The following is a 19,690-nucleotide window of genomic DNA, read 5'->3' as shown; positions in this document are numbered from 1 at the left end:
GCCTGGGAAATTATCCAATTTCACATTTTTTTCTAAAAAAAACCTTTGCTCTCACAGTGTGTTGCAGAGTAATCCTGTATAAATACTCTTCACCACTAGAGGGCAGCACAGAACTTTGCCGGTGAAATGTAAAGTGACAGACGTCAGTGTGGTTCATCTCCACCTCCTGCTACCATCTTGTATCAAAGTACTGTGTCAGTGACAGTGATGGAGAAGTTTTTGAAAACCAGGATCTCAGCTCTTCATCCATCAGGTCCAGGTTTCACACTGAGGGAGGCACTATTAAAAAAAGTCCTTGCTTTCTGGATTTACTGGATTCCTGTTGATAAAACTTTGATGAGAAAGACTTTATATTGTTAATAGAGGCTACACAGTTTAACATTTTAACATTTTCAGGTGGAGGTGTGCCTCCACAGTTTTCCAAAGACAAAAGTGTGTCTTGGCTCAAAAAGGTTGAAAAACACTGGATTAGAGGATTCTGGTAATTGGTAATTCTCGGTTCTCACTCCGTCGACCACAGAATCGTTGTGCCTCGTCTCACCTCCTTCTCTGGTTCCGGCACCGGCGTGACAAAGTTGTCGGGGAAGACGCCCTCCTCGCCCCCGCCCTCCCCTCGCCACCAGCCGGGGTCCCCCGTGTCCTGGAAGGCAGCGCAGAGGGGAAACAACATTTTTTTTTTTTTATAAAATCTCTTCACACCCGCTGCTTTGAGTCGTCCTCTGCAGATTCACAACAATACATGCAAACCAAGTCAGCAAGACGCAATTCCCCCCAGTCGCCACTCGATGGCGGCAGAGGACCAGAATAGACGGCTGCGTTGTTTCTAACTGCAGGGGTGAGTCAGATCACATCAGAGGCGGGTTTTCTATCCCGAGTCACCTGTAATGGTTTACCCGTGACAACAATCCCTCAGTAGACAAAAGGAAATGGAAGGTTGGAACCTGGAGAGGCTGCTGCTGTACAGAAACGCTGCCTTGCTGATTAACCAGTGACTCATTTTAGCGACTCAAAACACTCTGGCTGTTTGTTTTGGCACCCGGAGCGCCATTCCCTGGCTGTGACCCACACAGATTCTAAGTTTTTTGTATATTAAGTCGATGCTTTTTAACGTCCTGCCAAAAGGAAAACTAAAATTACTGGATTTATTCATATTTTATGGCAGTAAGATTGTAAAAAAAAAATCTAATATTATATTCCCGATTTCTTCTGTTGACAGGACTGAGAAACTCAAACGTTCCAGTGATTCTCGCCTCCGATTGAAGGGTCACGCCGGTTATTTGTTGCTAGAAATCTCTATGTCTCTGCTTTCTTGTAGTTTTTGAAATCTTTACACAAGTGGAACAGTCCAGGAAGTCAGGACGAAAAGTCAAGAGGGAACCAGACGAGGCCTCGCCGAGTCGTTATGGGAGCAGAGAAGAGTCGGTAGAGGGGAGGTGAAGACTTGGAAAAGAGTTTGAAGAGTCACCCGAGACGCGGAGTTCGTCCGCGAGGCGAACCGACACCGGCGAGTGCGAACACGCTCCGGAGTTTAAAACGCCTCGGAGGTTTGTGTGCGGACGCCTCGACGAGCGTGGAGGGAGGGCGAGGAAGACGGGAGGTGACGTGAAAAGAGAAAGATACGTCTTCTTCCTGTTCGCAAGACGGCGAAAACACCGAAGAACGGAAAGATCGAATCCCTGCAGGCGATCCTGGAGGGCGACCGGAAAATTCCATTGAGACGGACAACATTTTAAGTGAAAACTGAAAAACAGTGTAGTTCCCATGTTGGGCCACTAGAGGCTGCTGTTGGTTTTTGTAACGGTACGTTCTAAACATTAAGACCGACGAGCACACGGGACATTCGTATGTCCACGTTTATGACTATAAAACTACCGAGTCCCATGAGAATCCAGACGGGTAGTCGTGACACTCTCGAGGCGGCCATTGTTGTTCTCCTCCCTCTACTGAGCATGTGCAGAACAACTGTTCACTACAGCCGTGGAGCCCGATTCAATTCCAAACCCACACTCGGCGTGTTCGTGTGGAACGTTGTAGAATGTTGATGAACGTCCGTTCAGATTTCTGTTCATACGTCCGTCACCTTGTCACATAAAAACGGCGGTACTTCTACATGTCGCGATGCGATGACTTCCCCGTCCTCTGGTGGCCGCGGCAGACCACGTGAGATCAATTAGATCTAGGACCCGACCACACCAGGAACCTGGTTCCCCTGAACCAGGAACCTAGTTCACCTGAACCAGATGTTTCTGGCCTGTCGACCACATGAGGCGGTTTAAGAAGCGTGAAAACAGGTTTTTTTTTTTAACAGGTCCTAGAGTGGGGAGATTGTAAAACCCTGGCTCGTCGGCAAAGACGATCATCTGTGGTAAAAAGATGAGGTAATACAGCAGGGCCATAGACCTATAGAACTAGAAGCTACTGACGCTAGCAGCAGGAGGAGCAGGGCCATAGACCTATAGAACTAGAAGCTACTGACGTTAGCAGCAGGAGGAGCAGGGCCATAGACCTATAGAACTAGAAGCTACTGACTCCAGCAGCAGGAGGAGCAGGGCCATAGACCTATAGAACTAGAAGCTACTGACACCAGCAGCAGGAGGAGCAGGGCCATAGACCTATAGAACTAGAAGCTACTGACGTTAGCAGCAGGAGGAGCGGGGCCATAGACCTATAGAACTAGAAGCTATGACGCTAGCAGCAGGAGGAGCAGGGCCATAGACCTATAGAACTAGAAGCTACTGACGCTAGCAGCAGGAGGAGCAGGGCCATAGACCTATAGTACTAGAAGCTACTGACGCTAGCAGCAGGAGGAGCGGGGCCATAGACCTATAGAACTAGTGCTACTGACGCTAGCAGCAGGAGGATCGGGGCCATAGACCTATAGAACTAGAAGCTAAAGACGCTAGCAGCAGGAGGATCGGGGCCATAGACCTATAGAACTAGAAGCTATGACGCTAGCAGCAGGAGGATCGGGGCCATAGACCTATAGAACTAGAAGCTAAAGACGCTAGCAGCAGGAGGATCGGAGCCATAGACCTATAGAACTAGAAGCTACTGACGCTAGCAGCAGAAGGAGCAGGGCCATAGACCTATAGAACTAGATGCTACTGATGCCAGCAGCAGGAGGAGCTGGGCCATAGACCTATAGAACTAGAAGCTACTGACGCTAGCAGCAGGAAGAGCAGGGCCATAGACCTATAGAACTAGATGCTACTGACGCCAGCAGCAGGAGGAGCTGGGCCATAGACCTATAGAACTAGAAGCTATGACGCTAGCAGCAGGAGGAGCAGGGCCATAGACCTATAGAACAAGAAGCTACTGACTCCAGCAGCAGGAGGAGCTGGGCCATAGACCTATAGAACTAGAAGCTATGACGCTAGCAGCAGGAGGAGCAGGGCCATAGACCTATAGAACTAGAAGCCGCTGACGCTAGCAGCAGGAGGAGCAGGGCCATAGACCTATACAACTAGAAGCTACTGACTCCAGCAGCAGGAGGAGCCGGGCCATAGACCTATAGAACTAGAAGCTACTGACGCTAGCAGCAGGAGGAGCGGGGCCATAGACCTATAGAAGTAGAAGCTACTGACGCTAGCAGCAGCAGGAGCGGGGCCATAGACCTATAGAAGGAGAAGCTACTGACGCTAGCAGTAGGAGTAGATGGGCCATAGACCTACAGAACTAGAATCAACAGGGATCTACTTCTAAATTTCTATGTGCTCCATGTCTTCTGCATTTTTGGTGTGTTTGGTGAGTCACAGCGCCCCTAAAGGCCTGGCATGTGTACTACAGCCCTGAAGCCTCGAGTTCTGGATTTTGTTTTTTGAGAAGGCCAGGGAGAAAAAAGATTGTTTCTGTTCGTGGTGTGGATGAACCCTTAAAGCTCTCCACTGAGTGACCGAACACACCACAAGTGCTTTCAGTAAGAAGCCAAACCGGATTTTAGCTCCACGTTAAAAATAGATTCAATAATCTATTAGTTTATTCGTATTCTGCTCCAGAAATCCGACCGACTCAGCAAGTCGTCACAAGAAGTCTTGGCAGGTGAGCGTTGGGAACCTGCCACCGGCAAATCCAACAGGCTCGTCGACTTCACATTATCCTCACACAGAGTCAAGCCCCATTTTTTTTTTTTGGTTGTCGTTTGTTCCGTCTCATCGTCGCCACGGCGATATCGCACATGGAAGCTTACCTTGCTCAGTACACGGATGACATCGTCCACTTTCAGGCTCAGCTCGTCGGCGTGCGAAGCCTCAAACGCAAACGTGACCTTACAGTACTCTTTTGCTGAGGGAACCAAAACAGTGGCATCTATCACAAAGGTTTCCGAGCACAAACACACACACACTGCGTACACACACACACACACACACACACACCAAGTTACTGTTAATCTGCAAGTGACATCCAAAAACCTGAAGCCCACTCTCACTCCACTGGACAAACTGAACCCCTTTGGGAATTTAAATCGCCCATAAAATGTGATCAGATCTTCACGTAAGTCACGTTTGACGGAAAGAAAGAAAAACTTGAAAGGAGCACGAGCAGATTGTTTAAAGGGATCAAAGACGAGCTTCCTCGACTCCGTGTCGGAACTCTGAATTGATTCCTGAGGTTCCAGCAGGTTCAGAGCTGGACGGGGACGGATGAGGCAGAGCAGCCCAAAGTCATGATGCTGCCCCCGCCTTACTTCTCCCAAGACGCTTTACCCCCCCCCCCCCCTGAAACAAACCTTACCCCGAGAGCATAAAGTTATCTAAACAACGTCAGAAACACAAACTTTACGGTATGACTGATTAGTTTACATACGATCTAGAAAAGATCTGATGAATAATCTAGTGCCTGGTTTTCCTTGCGAAAGGGGCTGCATATTTTGTTTTCTTTATTTTTTAAATGAAGTTTCCACCTTCACTTTACTCGTATCGTAGATTTTAACTTCCGTATCGTCACATACGACTAACATCCGAACCGAGCTGCAGGGGGACGAACGCGACGACAACACTACGCTTCGCTGAACCGTTTTAGTATTAGAAGACGGTTTGTGACCGAGCGGCCATTTTGGATTCCACCAACAGTTCCAGACTTACGTGAAGATCTGCTACAATTCAACACATGAACACAAGTCCAAAGAGCGACTCTCTATCTGGGGGGGGGTTCCAGCTCATCCCCGACGTTCCACTGGGGAACCCGGGGTTTCCATAGTCACACTCCGGTGTCCTACCTTTGGATTTGCTGTCCACATCCGCTCTCTGCGAGTCTGTGATGTTGGGATGGGCGGGCTTTGCGGCAGATGGTAATGATGGGATTGGCTAAAATGGAGCAAACCATACAAATGGGAATGCTTTACTGGACATGGGTGGTGGGGGGGGAGGGGGAGGGGGGGGGACAACGTGATTCGTGTCTGGTAAAGGAATCGGCTTCGTGTCCGAACGACGCGGAGACGTCTGGGTTTTTTTTTTTACAACCGTGGGCGTCCTGATGGGCGGTTAATCATGAGGTCAGAGCGGCGAGAAAAGTTTGATCCTCCAACCGCAGGAGAGACGTCAAACTTTTCTACAACGGGCAGAGGAAGGAAGTCGGAGGCCCAGAGAAGCGCTGAGTGGATCGTTATGGGCTTTTGTGGGGCGGCTGGGGGGGGTTTGAGGCTTAAAGTCCCAGTGAAATGAAGATTCCACCTCCAAAACTCTCTGGTGTCGCTTCTAGGGACATTTTTCATGCTAACTGGCTGAAGGGTAAAATGTTAAAACACGGCAATCTGTGAGAAAATAGCCGATAAACTGCGCTATTTCCTCTGCTGGGCGGAGCTTCTGACAATAATAGAGTGACATCACGAGTTGTGCACACGCCCAAGTTGTGTTTACATTATGGAGGATCAGAGTTTTGACCACGAAGAGGCTGAATTGAACCATTTTTCATCATCGTGGTCATTTCAAACCCAGTGATTGATGAAGAAGACACAGAAGGTGGTTCTGCCATCGGTGACCCCGTCTGGAACATGTTTGAGGAAGCAGAAGACGCTTCGTCCTCCATTCGTCCTCGTCTCCTCGCCTCAGCAGCCGCCAGTTTTCACCTTTGAGGCTTTGAGGCTCCTGACTTTTGGAAGAACGACTTCGTGGATCCAACACGTCGAAGCGCTTTTCTGACTGTGGAATCACCGAAGATGAGTCCAGGTATTACTTGATCGTCTACTAGCCGCCCGAGCTAGCGGCTCCCGCTAGTCGCCCGAGCTAGCGGTTCCCGCCACCTGTGCTCCTTTCCTCCTCTCTCTCGGTCTCTTCCAGGCTCAATCTTTCATCAAGGCTCATAAAACGGCGACTATAACTTCAAAACACTGTAAAAACTTGGATATTTAAGAGGGAAACAAGCCGATATAAACACAACAGATGGAGATCTGCACAACTCGTGACGTCACACATAGGCTCCGCCCACAATGGCCCACGAAGAAGAAGGATTCCCACGATTTCGTCGGCTGGAGATTCAAAATTCAAATAACTTTGTTATGCGACAACAGTGGTGGGGCAGAGTCGGAGGAACCTTACAAGTAGAACCCCAACTATCGTTTTTTACAAAGTAGCGTTTTACATTTCACTGGGACTTTAAGATGAAAGAGTCCCGGTTGTGAGGAGGAGCGCGTGAGAGCATGCGACATGTCGTGAGGAGAGCGAGGGAAGCTGAGTTAGTGGTGAAAGTGTGTGAAGAAGAGAGAGGAGAGGAAGGGGGAGGGGGGGAAAGGGGGGGTAGAGTTTTAGAAGTATAGTGAATTGCACTAATCTCACGGCGGTCCTGCGCTACGCACTGCAGGACAGTAGAAGAAGAGACTTCCACGTCCCGCTCGCAGCACCGCGTTACGCAATAGTGGTGCAACGTGTAATAAATGTTCAGCTCATCATGTAATTACGCCACATTTTGTAACGACTCGTTACATATCGCAACAAAACGAGAGTGTTGCACTTCTGTTTCTATGAAAATGTATTAATTTGGTGCATTTTGTAATTGATTTTGCCCTTTTATCCGTGGTTCTGATCGTCATTGAGCACATTTAATCATTTTAACCCACATTTTGTAACGTGTAACACGTTATTGCAAAATGCAGCAACATTTATGAGAAAATCCTTCATTTTACGACATAATGAGTAAAAAAAATTACTACATTATTACAAAAAAGCCAATATCATTGAGCACATTTAATTATTTTAACCCGCATTTTGTAACAACTTGTAACAAGTTATTGCAAAATGCAATAAAGTTTATGAGAAAATCCTTCATTTTACGACATAATGAGTTAAAAAATTATTACATTATTACAAAAAAGCGGATATCATTGAGCACATTTAATCATTTTAACCCACATTTTGTAACGTGTAACACGTTATTGCAAAATGCAGCAACATTTATGAGAAAATCCTTCATTTTACGACATGAGTAAAAAAATTATTACATTATTACAAAAAAGCAGATATCATTGAGCACATTTAATTATTTTAACCCGCATTTTGTAATGTGTAACAAGTTATTGCAAAATGCAATAAAGTTTATGAGAAAATCCTTCATTTTACGACATAATGAGTTAAAAAATTATTACATTATTACAAAAAAGCAGATATCATTGAGCACATTTAATTATTTTAACCCGCATTTTGTAACGTGTAACAAGTTATTGCAAAATGCAATAAAGTTTATGAGAAAATCCTTCATTTTACGACATAATGAGTTAAAAAATTATTACATTATTACAAAAAAGCGGATATCATTGAGCACATTTAATCATTTTAACCCGCATTTTGTAACAACGTGTAACAAGTTATTGCAAAATGCAATAAAGTTTATGAGAAAATCCTTCATTTTACGACATAATGAGTTAAAAAATTATTACATTATTACAAAAAAGCAGATATCATTGAGCACATTTAATTATTTTAACCCGCATTTTGTAACGTGTAACAAGTTATTGCAAAATGCAATAAAGTTTATGAGAAAATCCTTCATTTTACGACATAATGAGTTAAAAAATTATTACATTATTACAAAAAAGCAGATATCATTGAGCACATTTAATTATTTTAACCCGCATTTTGTAACGTGTAACAAGTTATTGCAAAATGCAATAAAGTTTATGAGAAAATCCTTCATTTTACGACATAATGAGTTAAAAAATTATTACATTATTACAAAAAAGCGGATATCATTGAGCACATTTAATCATTTTAACCCACATTTTGTAACGTGTAACACGTTATTGCAAAATGCAGCAACATTTATGAGAAAATCCTTCATTTTACGACATGAGTAAAAAAATTATTACATTATTACAAAAAAGCAGATATCATTGAGCACATTTAATCATTTTAACCCGCATTTTGTAACAACGTGTAACAAGTTATTGCAAAATGCAATAAAGTTTATGAGAAAATCCTTCATTTTACGACATAATGAGTTAAAAAAGTATTACATTATTACAAAAAAGCAGAGCTACAAAGCTTCAGTGTGAGTTTTACTGGAAACTTTCACACTTGCTGATAACGACCAGGAGGGCAAGAATAAATCGGACATTTAATACCTTTTAGTCGGGGGGGGAAATTAATTAACTAATCAATCATAGTTTTATTGCTTTTTATGCTGCCGTTTTCTTTAAGCTTTTCATTAAACTCGTCTATATCAGCGATTCCCAACCTTGTTTTTGAGGAAACTAAATTTTTATCACTGCAAACTTTTCATTCGTCGCTTTTTCTGCCTTCAGTTCCAATTTTTACGGTTTCAGCAAATAGTTTCTCCCTATAAACCCGACGGTTTCCTCCCTCTTGTGCACCGGAGACACTTCTGAGTCGTCTCATTTGTCCTTTAGCAGTTTTATAGAAAAGATGCACAATCAATGTTTATACTTGAGCTCTTTTTTTTTGGTTTTTGTGACTAATCTTATCCGTTTATTCCCGTTCTCCTTTTATTAAGTTTGTTGTTCTTTCTGTTTTCTTATCTTACAAAAATAAAAGAAGAAATCCTCACAGAACCCGACAACTGACCAGTAAAACTGTTTCACTCCTGTGAAATTTCAATAAATAAAAACTGTGGGAGAAAAAAAACAAAAACTAAACTTCGGAGCTTTTGTGCCAGAAGTGAATTTACAATATTTAAAAAAAATCTGTCTTTTTATGTTGTTGGTTGTTTATGTAAATATCAAACATAAACGCTACGAAACTCCAGTGGCCGCCGTTAAACTGAGCAGGCGTGAAAGATTCCTACGACGACCGAAACGAGTTCTCCTCCCCCGCTAGTGGCCCCATACACAACAACAACAACAACAACAACAGAGAATAGTAGAGACGTCTTCCACTTTCACAAATGGAATCACGGTCAACGTATTTAGAATATTTAATAATAAAAAATAAAAAAAAATCCTTGTTTACTTCAAAAGTGGAGCTGCTTCACATGTAAAGGTGACAGTGAAGGATTTAATACCAAATAGAGAGTTTTATTTTCAAAAATGGGAAAACTTTTTTAAAAAAAATAGACAAATTTAGCGACGTTAAATTCCAGAAGTCAGATTTGCAAAGTCTTTTTAAAATCTAATTGTACTCATTACCCATGATTCCATTTATATAAGCAATAAATAATTTTTTTTTTTTTTTTTAAAAAGCATTGTATTAGAAATGTAAGCGGTTGTGAGTACGAGCGGTAACCACACATCGCTGTATCCGATTACTTCAATCCAAGTCGGTCTGAACGGGAGGAAAATGTAAATCCTCCTAGAAAATAAACAATCAGTGTGATTAATGTTGACTTAATGTGTTAAAGTATATATGACTGGAGCGACGGAGCAGCAGGAGCCGGGACATAAATAGTAGATGTCATTGTGGGGGAGGGGAAAAAAAAAAAAAAAGTAGGTCAACACAGCTAATCTGCATCAACTCTTCTTTATGAGTCGTCACTTTATTCTGTATCCAGAAATGTTTCCCCGGTTTATATTAGTGCTAAAGTTGTTTCTCATTTTCAAAAGATTGAGTGCAGTACAGTTTATTTTTTACGACGACAAGATACTTATATTTATTTTATATATAAAAAAAACAACATGTTCAATAAATGCGGTTCCAAATTCAAAGACACGATCGTGTAAATAATGACGATTTCAATATTGCCCAAAAATAATCGCGATCGGGATTTTATTCCAGAATCCGTGTGAGAACGGCTCGCGCTTCTGAAAAGTTTCGCGTTTACGCGGCGACGTTTCCATGGAAACGGACAGAAACGCTAAAAACTGTCATTTTTGCGCAAGTTTTACTGTGAAAGTTTCCCGCTTTCACTTGTAAACGTTTCCGTGTCCTCGTCCGATATTGTAAAGAGCTGAAACATGTTTCTTTGATGTTTTGTTACGCAACTAGCAGTTTATAAAACACCGCTTACATTTAAAATCAATAAATAATAAAATCTTGGCCCCTTAATCTTTCTGAAATAAGCAAGTTTAGCGTCCGTCTCTTTAAGTGCTCCTCCTAAAAAAATTCCCTTCGCCCTGATTGGCCGGTCTCAGGCCCGTCCGTCTGTAGTTCATCCGTCCCGCGTGGACCACTGACCTTGTCCTTCTTGTCCTCCGTCTCGGGGCTGGGCAGCCGGGCCTTTAGCTTCACCGAACCCTCTTTGAAAATGTCCCCGAAGCCGATGCCCCGGATCTTCTTGGGCTGTGCGATGGCGCCGTTCCCCGAGGCGTGCGGCGGCGGCGACGTGGGCGTGGCGCTGCCGTCCGCCAAGCTGCCGTCTGGCGAGGAGACGGGACGAGACGCAGCGTCAAGTTATACTCGCAAAAATACTCCGTCTTTCACTCTTGAGATGATTTTTTTTTTGATTTTGATGGATTTTACTCCAACATGCAACAACGGCCCAAATTGCTATAAAATAAAATGTAATAAGACCTACTGGTAGTACAGTAATACGTTTAATGCTTTTACGTTATTTTGTACCGGGAGGCATTTTTTGTAAGATTATATACGACTTGGGCATAAACTGCATATAGATGTATGTATAAACAAACTTTTTTTTATTCTTTTATTCTGAAAATACACTTTTTCTCGTTGGCTTTTACCTCGGAGGTGTTGACTTTTATTGTTTTTACAGTTTTACGTTATTTATTATTGTTTCAATTGTTCTACTTTTTTAATTTAATATGTTTTTTATCAGCTCTTGTCTGTGCAGCACTTTATCAGTGCTTTATAAATAAAGTTGAGTTATTCAAATTAGAGCAGTTCAAGTCAATAACATAAATCATTAACTCACTTTATGACGCAATATTAGGGGAAACTTTTTTTTTTTGCCCCATAATATTAAAAAGGTTTTTAAGTTTTGTGCTCAGGCTCCTGTTATTTTAGTTACATCTTTTGTTAGATTATCATAACAAATTTTGGGTTTCATTACATTTTATTTTGGAACAATTCAGGTCGTTGTTACACGTCGGGCTCTAACGAAGCTTAATGGAATTTATTAAGGCTCATTATTTGCTCCTTGTGGCGATAATTCACATGCAATCTGCGTTAAAGGAGGTCAAATCCATCAGTCTTCATCGCTGCGTTACTCGATTTACTTTTAAGTGTTAGCATAGCGCTACTGCTACTGCTGAATCCTGCTAATCAAATCAAGGCCCCCCCCCCTCCCCCGGTGCCTCACCGGACTCTTCAGCCGGCGCCTCGCTGGGCTCGCCGTCGTCGGCCATGGCGTCCAGCTCTTTGACGAAGTTGGAGGGGAACAGTCCTGTCTTGCCGTTCAGGCTGCCGCTCCACCAGCCTTCCTCCACCTGGCGCCGCGGGGGAAACGCCGTTATTCAAGTAACACTTGGTCCCGTTTGGTTCTAGAAGTGGAAACTTGGGATAAAGTTGTGAAGGAGAAACTGGTTCCGCCGCGGTCGTTTAAAAAACCCAACATGGCAGCTACATAAACAAGTGTATCGTCGGCATAAGGCCTGATCTTCAACCAACTACAAACCTCTTCAATAGTCAGTCTTATTATTTGTTATTATTATTATCAACTTCCATTTTAATACGTTATTCATTATGAGTTCTATTGTTTTTATTACTTCTGCTGTTAATTTATCGTTTGTTTCAATCTTTCTTTTGGGCCACAAAAAACAAGTGGAACGTTTCCCTCACAATTTTGTATTCAAAATGATCATCATTACAATTATTACTACCATTCTCATCATCACTGTCATCATTATTATTCTTATCACTATTGTCATTATCACTATTATCAACATTATTAATATGAATTATCAATGTGTTAAACAGCAAAGCATCTCATGTGGAACTCCAGGAGGTGAAATGATGATACTGTATTTCTCCTCATAAATAATATTTAGGTTCCTTCTTAAAGCGGGACTTCCAGCACATAAACTTTTCCCTCACGGAACTTAAACAGTTTGTCGCTTTCAGATGGACCTGTTGTGACTTGCACGCTCTGCCACCAGCTTTAAACGCAAGTCGCCACCGGGGGGGGGGGGGGGGGGGGGGAATTAAACCTGCAGCAACAAAACGTGTCGCTTCAAAAAGTCAGGTAGACGTCGGAAGTACGAAACCTTGCCGTGCGTCCCTATGTCAAGAGAAGAAGAGCTGCGAGTGTCCAGGGGACGGGAGCGGACGGTACCTCTTCGGTGATGTCGATGACGTCTCCCACTTTGAGCTCCAGCTCGTCCTCGTTCACCGGCTGGTAGTCGAACTGCGCTTTGCACTGCCTCTTCTTGGGCTCTGTGGGTGAGGGAGGGGGGGAGGAGGGGGAGGGGGGAGGGAGGGAGGTAGGGAGGTAGGGAGGGGAAGCCGGTTAGTCAACCCCGTCCCGTGTGTGTTTACGCTTTCGTCAAATGCCAAAGGGGTTGTCTCTGGAATGTCAAAGGCAATCGGCCGGGAAGGGTGTGTGTGTGTGTGTGTGTGTGTGTGTGTGTGTGTGTGTGTGTGTGTGTGTGTGTGTGTGTGTGTGTGTGTGTGTGTGTGTGTGTGTGTGTTGGAAAAGGCGTAAACGAGGCGAGAGCAAGGACACGCCTGCTGCTGGGTTTGTAAACAAACACTGAACCAGAGAGGAACGCGAGGAAGAAACACGGCTCACTGATTGGTCCGGACCGCTTTAGCCCGTGGCGGCTAGGCTAGTTAGCTCGTGGCTAACGGGCTAGCCCAGGGGTGGGCAATCCTGGTTCTGGAGGGCCGCAGCCCTGCAGGTTTTCGATGTCTCCTCACATCAATACAGCCGACAGCAACTAGTGGCTCCTTGTCCAGCTTCCTGCAGAGCCTCATCATGATAACAGGTGTCTTTGAGCAGGGGAACGTCTAAAACCTGCAGGGCTGCGGCCCTCCAGGACCAGGATTGCCCACCCCTGGGATAGCCGCAAACAACTGCGATATAAAGTCTTCGAATCAATAGGCGCTTTTTGATTTTTCTTCTCAACACGGGCCTCAAAAGCCATGGCGGAAGATTGCAGTACATTTCTGTCGGAATTGTTTGGTTTCGTGAAACTACAGACGTTCTCGTCAAACTGGAGAGAAACTTACAGGGTTAAATTGGAATTTTTACCCGTTCTAGATGACACCGGGACGCCCGTGGGCCCCTTGAGCAAACCTCGGGCTGAATAAAGTGGAGTCAGTGAGGAACCGCAGAAACAGTCGGGCCTCGAAAAAAATCAGAAACCCGACGTCACTGAAACGGCCAAATAACTCTTGATTATTCGGTTTCAAAACTCTCACGCCGCCTGTGGACGGAGCGAAAGGAACACCAATGAGATTTTATTTAATTAAATAATAATAGTATGTGTTTCTGCATCAAGGTGTCAATTTCAAAGCTTCTTGGAAGAGGCAGTTTGTGAAAGATTCTTATTTGTTTCCCCCTCATGACTGTAAAGGACTTTACAAAGGAGAGATAGACTCTATAGACCAGGGGTGCCTCAATACGTCGATCGCGATCTACCAGTCGATCGCAAAGGTAGTAATAGTAGATCGCATGACATTAGAAAAAACAAATAGACGCTGGTGTTATGAAACTAATTTACCTTTCCGAATTACGAGAACAATCGAACGCAGCGTCAGATGACGGCTGAATGTTTCTGACCTTCAGGTCACCGCCGCACACGCACAAACAACGACGCTAAGTGTGGCAAAGCTAACAAGCTAGTCAGCGAGTTAGCACAAATTTGAAGCCCCCCCAAAAAACGAGTGGGGGAGGAGCTGGACTAAGTGAGAAGACGAAGACGCGTCACTTTCACGAGGAATGGGAGGTGGACTTTTTTTTCACGATGTCATTTTCGAAGAGCGTTCGTCTCGTCTGCCAGTCGACCGTCACAATACCAAAGATCAAAGTAACATCAAAGTAAACTCAGGTAATTACAACAAATGTTCATAGTTAATTATGTCGTGTTGCTCAATATTGGCTCGTACGGTTTTGCAAGGTACATCATTATACATTGTACCTATAAAGAATCCTCAATATATTTGAAAATAAATATACGTTTTGCGTTTTTGTAGTGGGCGGATCACTTTGACTTGGTGGTTTTATAAGGAGCTCGCAGGCTGAATGACAAAGGCAGGTGGTTACTCTTGGAGGCGGCGGGCGGGTGGGGGTGGAAGCCCCCGGTGGGGATGCCGATGGTGCTCATCCTCTGGACCAGGTTGGCCACGGTGCCCGACGTCTTGTCCCTCCTCTGGGGGGCAGCGCCCTCGTCCTTCGGCTCGCTCTTGGCTTCTTTCGCCTCCTTGGAGTCTTTCTTCACCTCCTGGAAATGAAAGGATTCAAACACACAGAAAGCAAGAGGTCAATGTGGGACGTTTAGTTTTCGTCCACTGCTCTTCTGAAGACAGATTTCAGGAAGATTCGCAGAACGATTTCTCAAGAAGTACATTCTTGGCAATTCTATTGTGTAAATAAAATCCATAGCTCCTGTCACACTCCAGTACATGTTTACTACTTTAAAATAAATATATCTACATATAACACATGCAATATAGAATTGTTATATATTTGACATATTAAATATAAATAATTTACATATTTGGCATTTTAATGTGAAAACTTTACATATTTGACTCATTTGCGATAGAAATTCCACATATTTGACTCATTTAATATTAAAACTTTACATATTTGACTCATTTAATATAGAAGCTTTACACATCTAATACAGTCTTTAGAGACTTTAGACTCTTTAACATATTTAACAAAGAAACATTACAAATGTTGCGTAGAAAATGTTGCATATTTGACTCTTAAAATAGAAACTTTACATATCTAAAAGTGTAACTTTTGATTTTTTACATATTTAACAAAGAAACACTACAAATGTTCCACACTTAATAAGAAAACGTTGCATATTTGACTCAATATAGAAACTTTAAAAATTTGACTCATTTCATATAAATATTTAACATATTTGACTCATTTAATATAGAAACGTTACATATCTAATAGAGTCTTTAGAGACTTTAGACTTTTTAACATATTTAACAGAGAAAATTACAAATGTTCCACATTTAAAAAGAAAACTTTCCAGATTTGACTCATTTAATATAGAAACTTTACATATTTGACTAATTTCATATAAATACTTAACATATTTGACTCATTTCATATAGAAACTTTACATATCTAATAATGTAAGTAAATTTTTTTAACATATTTAACAGAGAAACATTACAAATGTTCCACACTTAATAAGAAAACTTTCAATATTTCACTCTTTTAAAAGAGAAGCTTTACAGATTTAATAGGGAAACTTTACAAATCGGACATATTTACCATATTTAACAAAGGGTGCAAAGAAGAGCAGCAGTATTTAACGGCGAGAGCAACGATACCGGCGGCGTTTGGAAGGACGTGAGAAAGGCTGCAGCAGTTCCACGTTACATAAGGGGCAGGGAGACGTGTGACAATAGGACGCCCTGGTGGGCGAAGGGGACACTAAATATACCATAACTATGGCAACACCACCCTCAGCCCACTCGCGCTAAACGCTGCTACCGCTAATGATTCAGGGAAAACAGCTGCTCCGGGCCGAGGAAAGTCCCCGACGAGAGGACAAAGTCCACGCCGCAGGAGACGGCCGGACTTCCACAGGATTTAATCCCAAAGCAAAACAAAACAAAACAAAAAAAGAAGGTGTGAGAAACCAAAACTTGCGTGAGAAACAGCGACGCTCCTCTGCGGGGGGATTTAGGAATAGGGTTGGGGTCTAGGGTTTAGGGTTTAGGGTTAGGCTCAATAGTACCGTCGTACTTTACAACTCAACTCTAACCCTAGAGTTAAGGTTAGGGTTTAGGGTCGGGGTTAGGATTTAGGGTTGGGATTAGGCTCAATAATACCGTCGTACTTTACAACTCAACTCTAACCCTAGAGTTAAGGTTAGGGTTTAGGGTTGGGGTTAGGGTTTAGGGTCAGGGTTGGGATTAGGCTCAATAATACCGTCGTACTTTACAACTCAACTCTAACCCTAGAGTTAAGGTTAGGGTTTAGGGTTGGGGTTAGGCTCAATAAAACTTTACAACTCAACTCTAACCCTAGAGTTAAGGTTAGGGTTTAGGGTTAGGGTTAAGGGTTGGGGTTAGGCTCAATAAAACTTTACAACTCAACTCTAACCCTAGAGTTAAGGTTAGGGTTTAGGGTCGGGGTTGGGGTTAGGATTTAGGGTTGGGGTTGGGATTAGGCTCAATAATACCGTCGTACTTTACAACTCAACTCTAACCCTAGAGTTAGGGTTAGGGTTTAGGGTTAGGGTTAAGGGTTGGGGTTAGGCTCAATAAAACTTTACAACTCAACTCTCAACGGAAAATTCTGACGGATCCAATATTGTACTTGTATTCAAGGCAGGATCCAGGTCCGTCTGCCAGTCTAGTCAATGACTGATGTCATATCTGGTTTCAACAAGCGATGCTGGGATCTCGGAGGGTACCGACACAAACACAAACACAAACATCGCCTTGGCGTCGACCGTTTTCCCGCAGATTGAACAAAGTCAAGTTGTACATCGGGTCCACGTGGACGCAGGTTCAGCACGCGACTGGACCGGCTGACCCACCGGACGGTTGACAAAACAAAAGACCAGAACAAGTCGCCGAAGCCTCCCACCCTTACGGGTTCAGAGCTTCTAGATCCCACGGGTCTAGATACGGGTTCAGAGCTTCTAGATCCCACAGGTCTACGTCGAACGTCCGCCACATGTCGCCGGAACGAGTGCCGCGTCACTCATGCTCTTTCCAATAAAGTGTGCGAGGAGTGAGCGTTGGACTGTCGGCGTCGACGTGAGAAGCCATTGACCTTTGTCTCTTGTCACTCCTTGGACAAACTCTCTCCTACCGACGAGGTGGGAGTGGTGGACGGAGGCACGTCCACGTTAACGTGTCTTCCGACAGTGTGGACGGACGCACACGGTCTCCCCGGTTAAAAGGCTTTATCACAAAACACACAGAGATCAGATATTTAAACCACGTCAAGCGAGCGCCGGCTGAACCGAGACGCGCGATAAAGAAAAGATAAAGACGGCCTGGAAAGTTTCCAGCCGGTTCCTTTCAGGCCGGAACGCTTAGAAACAGACTTTCTTGTGGAAAGTAATTCAAAGTTTCTGCTTCTGATTTACGTCGTTTGCTGGATTCATTCGACACGGAAGTTATTTTGAGACCAAGTTCTCCGTTGTGACGAGGCAAAATGTAAAGACGATGTAAAAGTTTAAGCCGTCTAGGTTTTCTGTTTTACTTATTTTTACTAGAAATCTTCAATACAGGTCAAATACAACAAAAAAATTCAAATCCAGTGATATCTATCAGATAGAACATTGTACATTCCTTCTTGTACCCATAAAATACAGCCAGCAATACAATAAAAACAACAGTTTGTTAACTATTTAAGTATTTAATTAACCATCTGAAATGTACCTTTGACATAAAGACCATTTTCCCATGAAAACATCAATTTTCATTTGCAGTCTTGCTGTTATTTGTTCCATATGGTTCACGTCTCTCTGCATGTTCTTCCATTGAGTAATAGTGGGGGGGGGGGGGGGGACTAAAAGTAATACATTAAGTATAAATTTGATGCCGTTTAATCTTATATTGTTCGTGAAAAATTCCCAACTTTTGTCCAACACGTTCCCTCACGTCCCTCCTCACGTGTCCCGGTCAAGTTCCTGCAAGCCTCCAGAATGTGAATCTTCCAGACGCAGCGAGAAAAAGCCGTTAGATGAGCCGAAGCTGCTCAGAAGAAGAAAAAAAACAAAAAAAACCCAAGATTGATCCACAGCAGGAGCCTGTTCAGATATTCAGAGTGGCCGATGACCCCCCCGGTTCAACCTGCCCTTCCTGGTTCCAGCACGCCGACTCGGCATTTCCAGCGCCGGAGGAAGTCCAACTGTGTGCCTTTATGTGTGTGCGTGTGTGTGTTGATGTGTTTATTCCTTCTGTGGGGACGTAAATCCATTTACACGGCCGCATAATAAAGACAGAATCTCAACGTCCCTTTGTGTGACTTTCATCCTGCAGAGAACAAAGTGGAACACGCTCAGGCGTGTGCAGCGACACTGGCTCTCTGAAGCCGTTAGAAAATGTGATGTTTAATAACCTTTATTGCCATTTTATTTGCCTGTTGTACCATTTTTTTTTTTTAAAGAACTCTTATTTCACAGCTGAAACATTTACAAATATAAAGTATATAGAAAAACGTCACTTGCCTACACAAAAAAAGATAAAAACCATTTCAATAAATCAAAAAATCCGGAAGCCGTTGGAAAATGTTATGTTAACCTTTATTCTCATTTTATTTGCCTTTTGGACCATTTTTTGTTTAAAGAACTCTTATTTTACGGCTGAAAATAGCAGATCAAAGAGAGGAGCCACACTGACTAACATTACATTAACAAAAATAAAGTATATAGAAAAAGCTCACTTGCCTACGCAAAACAAAAAAATAAGATAAAACCATTTCAATAAATCAAAAAATCCGGAAGCCGTTGGAAAATGTAATGTTATTAACCTTTATTCTCATTTTATTTGCCTTTTCTACCATTTTTTGTTTGAAGAGCTCTTATTTCACAGCTGAAAATAGCAGATCAAAGAGAGCAGCCACACTGACTAACATTACATTAGCAAAAATAAAGTATATAGAAAAAGCTCACTTGCCTACGCAAAACAAAAAAATAAGATAAAACCATTTCAATAAATCAAAAAATCCGGAAGCTGTTAGAAAATGTAATGTTATTAACCTTTATTCTAATTTTATTTGCCTGTTGTACCATTTTTTGTTTAAAGAGCTCTTATTTCACAGCTGAAAATAGCAGATCAAAGAGAGGAGCCACACTGACTAACATTACATTAACAAAAATAAAGTATATAGAAAAAGCTCACTTGCCTACGCAAAACAAAAAACCATTTCAATAAATCAAAAAATCCGGAAGCCGTTGGAAAATGTAATGTTATTAACCTTTATTCTCATTTTATTTGCCTTTTCTACCATTTTTTGTTTGAAGAACTCTTATTTCAGGGCTGAAAATAGCAGATCAAAGAGAGCAGCCACACTGACTAACATTACATTAGCAAAAATAAAGCATATAGAAAAATCTCACTTGCCTACGCAAAACAAAAAAACATTTCAATAAATCAAAAACTCCTGACACAGCTGGTTCACGTAATCCAAGCCAATAAACGTCACATGTCCACCTGCAGCAGGTTTTAAATCTCTCAAAACAAGGAAAGTCAAAGTG

At 42.8% G+C, this 19,690-nt stretch overlaps 1 protein-coding gene across 1 annotated transcript in view; it reads right to left on the bottom strand.

Moving 5' to 3' along the window:
• The window catches only part of cd2ap (CD2-associated protein), a 57,512-nt gene that overhangs the window by 19,500 nt on the left and 18,322 nt on the right, over window positions 1–19,690 (bottom strand). Inside the window, exons 3-9 of the mRNA XM_080513972.1 lie at window positions 14,545–14,722; window positions 12,613–12,713; window positions 11,641–11,767; window positions 10,557–10,738; window positions 5,216–5,303; window positions 4,187–4,281; window positions 542–640 (exon numbers count right to left, since the gene is read on the bottom strand). Of these exons, the coding sequence (XP_080370098.1) occupies window positions 542–640; window positions 4,187–4,281; window positions 5,216–5,303; window positions 10,557–10,738; window positions 11,641–11,767; window positions 12,613–12,713; window positions 14,545–14,722 (870 nt within the window). The remainder of the gene's footprint in view (window positions 1–541; window positions 641–4,186; window positions 4,282–5,215; window positions 5,304–10,556; window positions 10,739–11,640; window positions 11,768–12,612; window positions 12,714–14,544; window positions 14,723–19,690) is intronic.

This window comes from Blennius ocellaris (assembly GCF_963422515.1).
Source record: "Blennius ocellaris genome assembly, chromosome: 18".
Classification (NCBI taxonomy): Eukaryota; Metazoa; Chordata; class Actinopteri; order Blenniiformes; family Blenniidae; genus Blennius; species Blennius ocellaris.
Note: the sequence above shows the minus strand (reverse complement) of the source record. Positions and strands in the feature narration are given on the sequence as shown.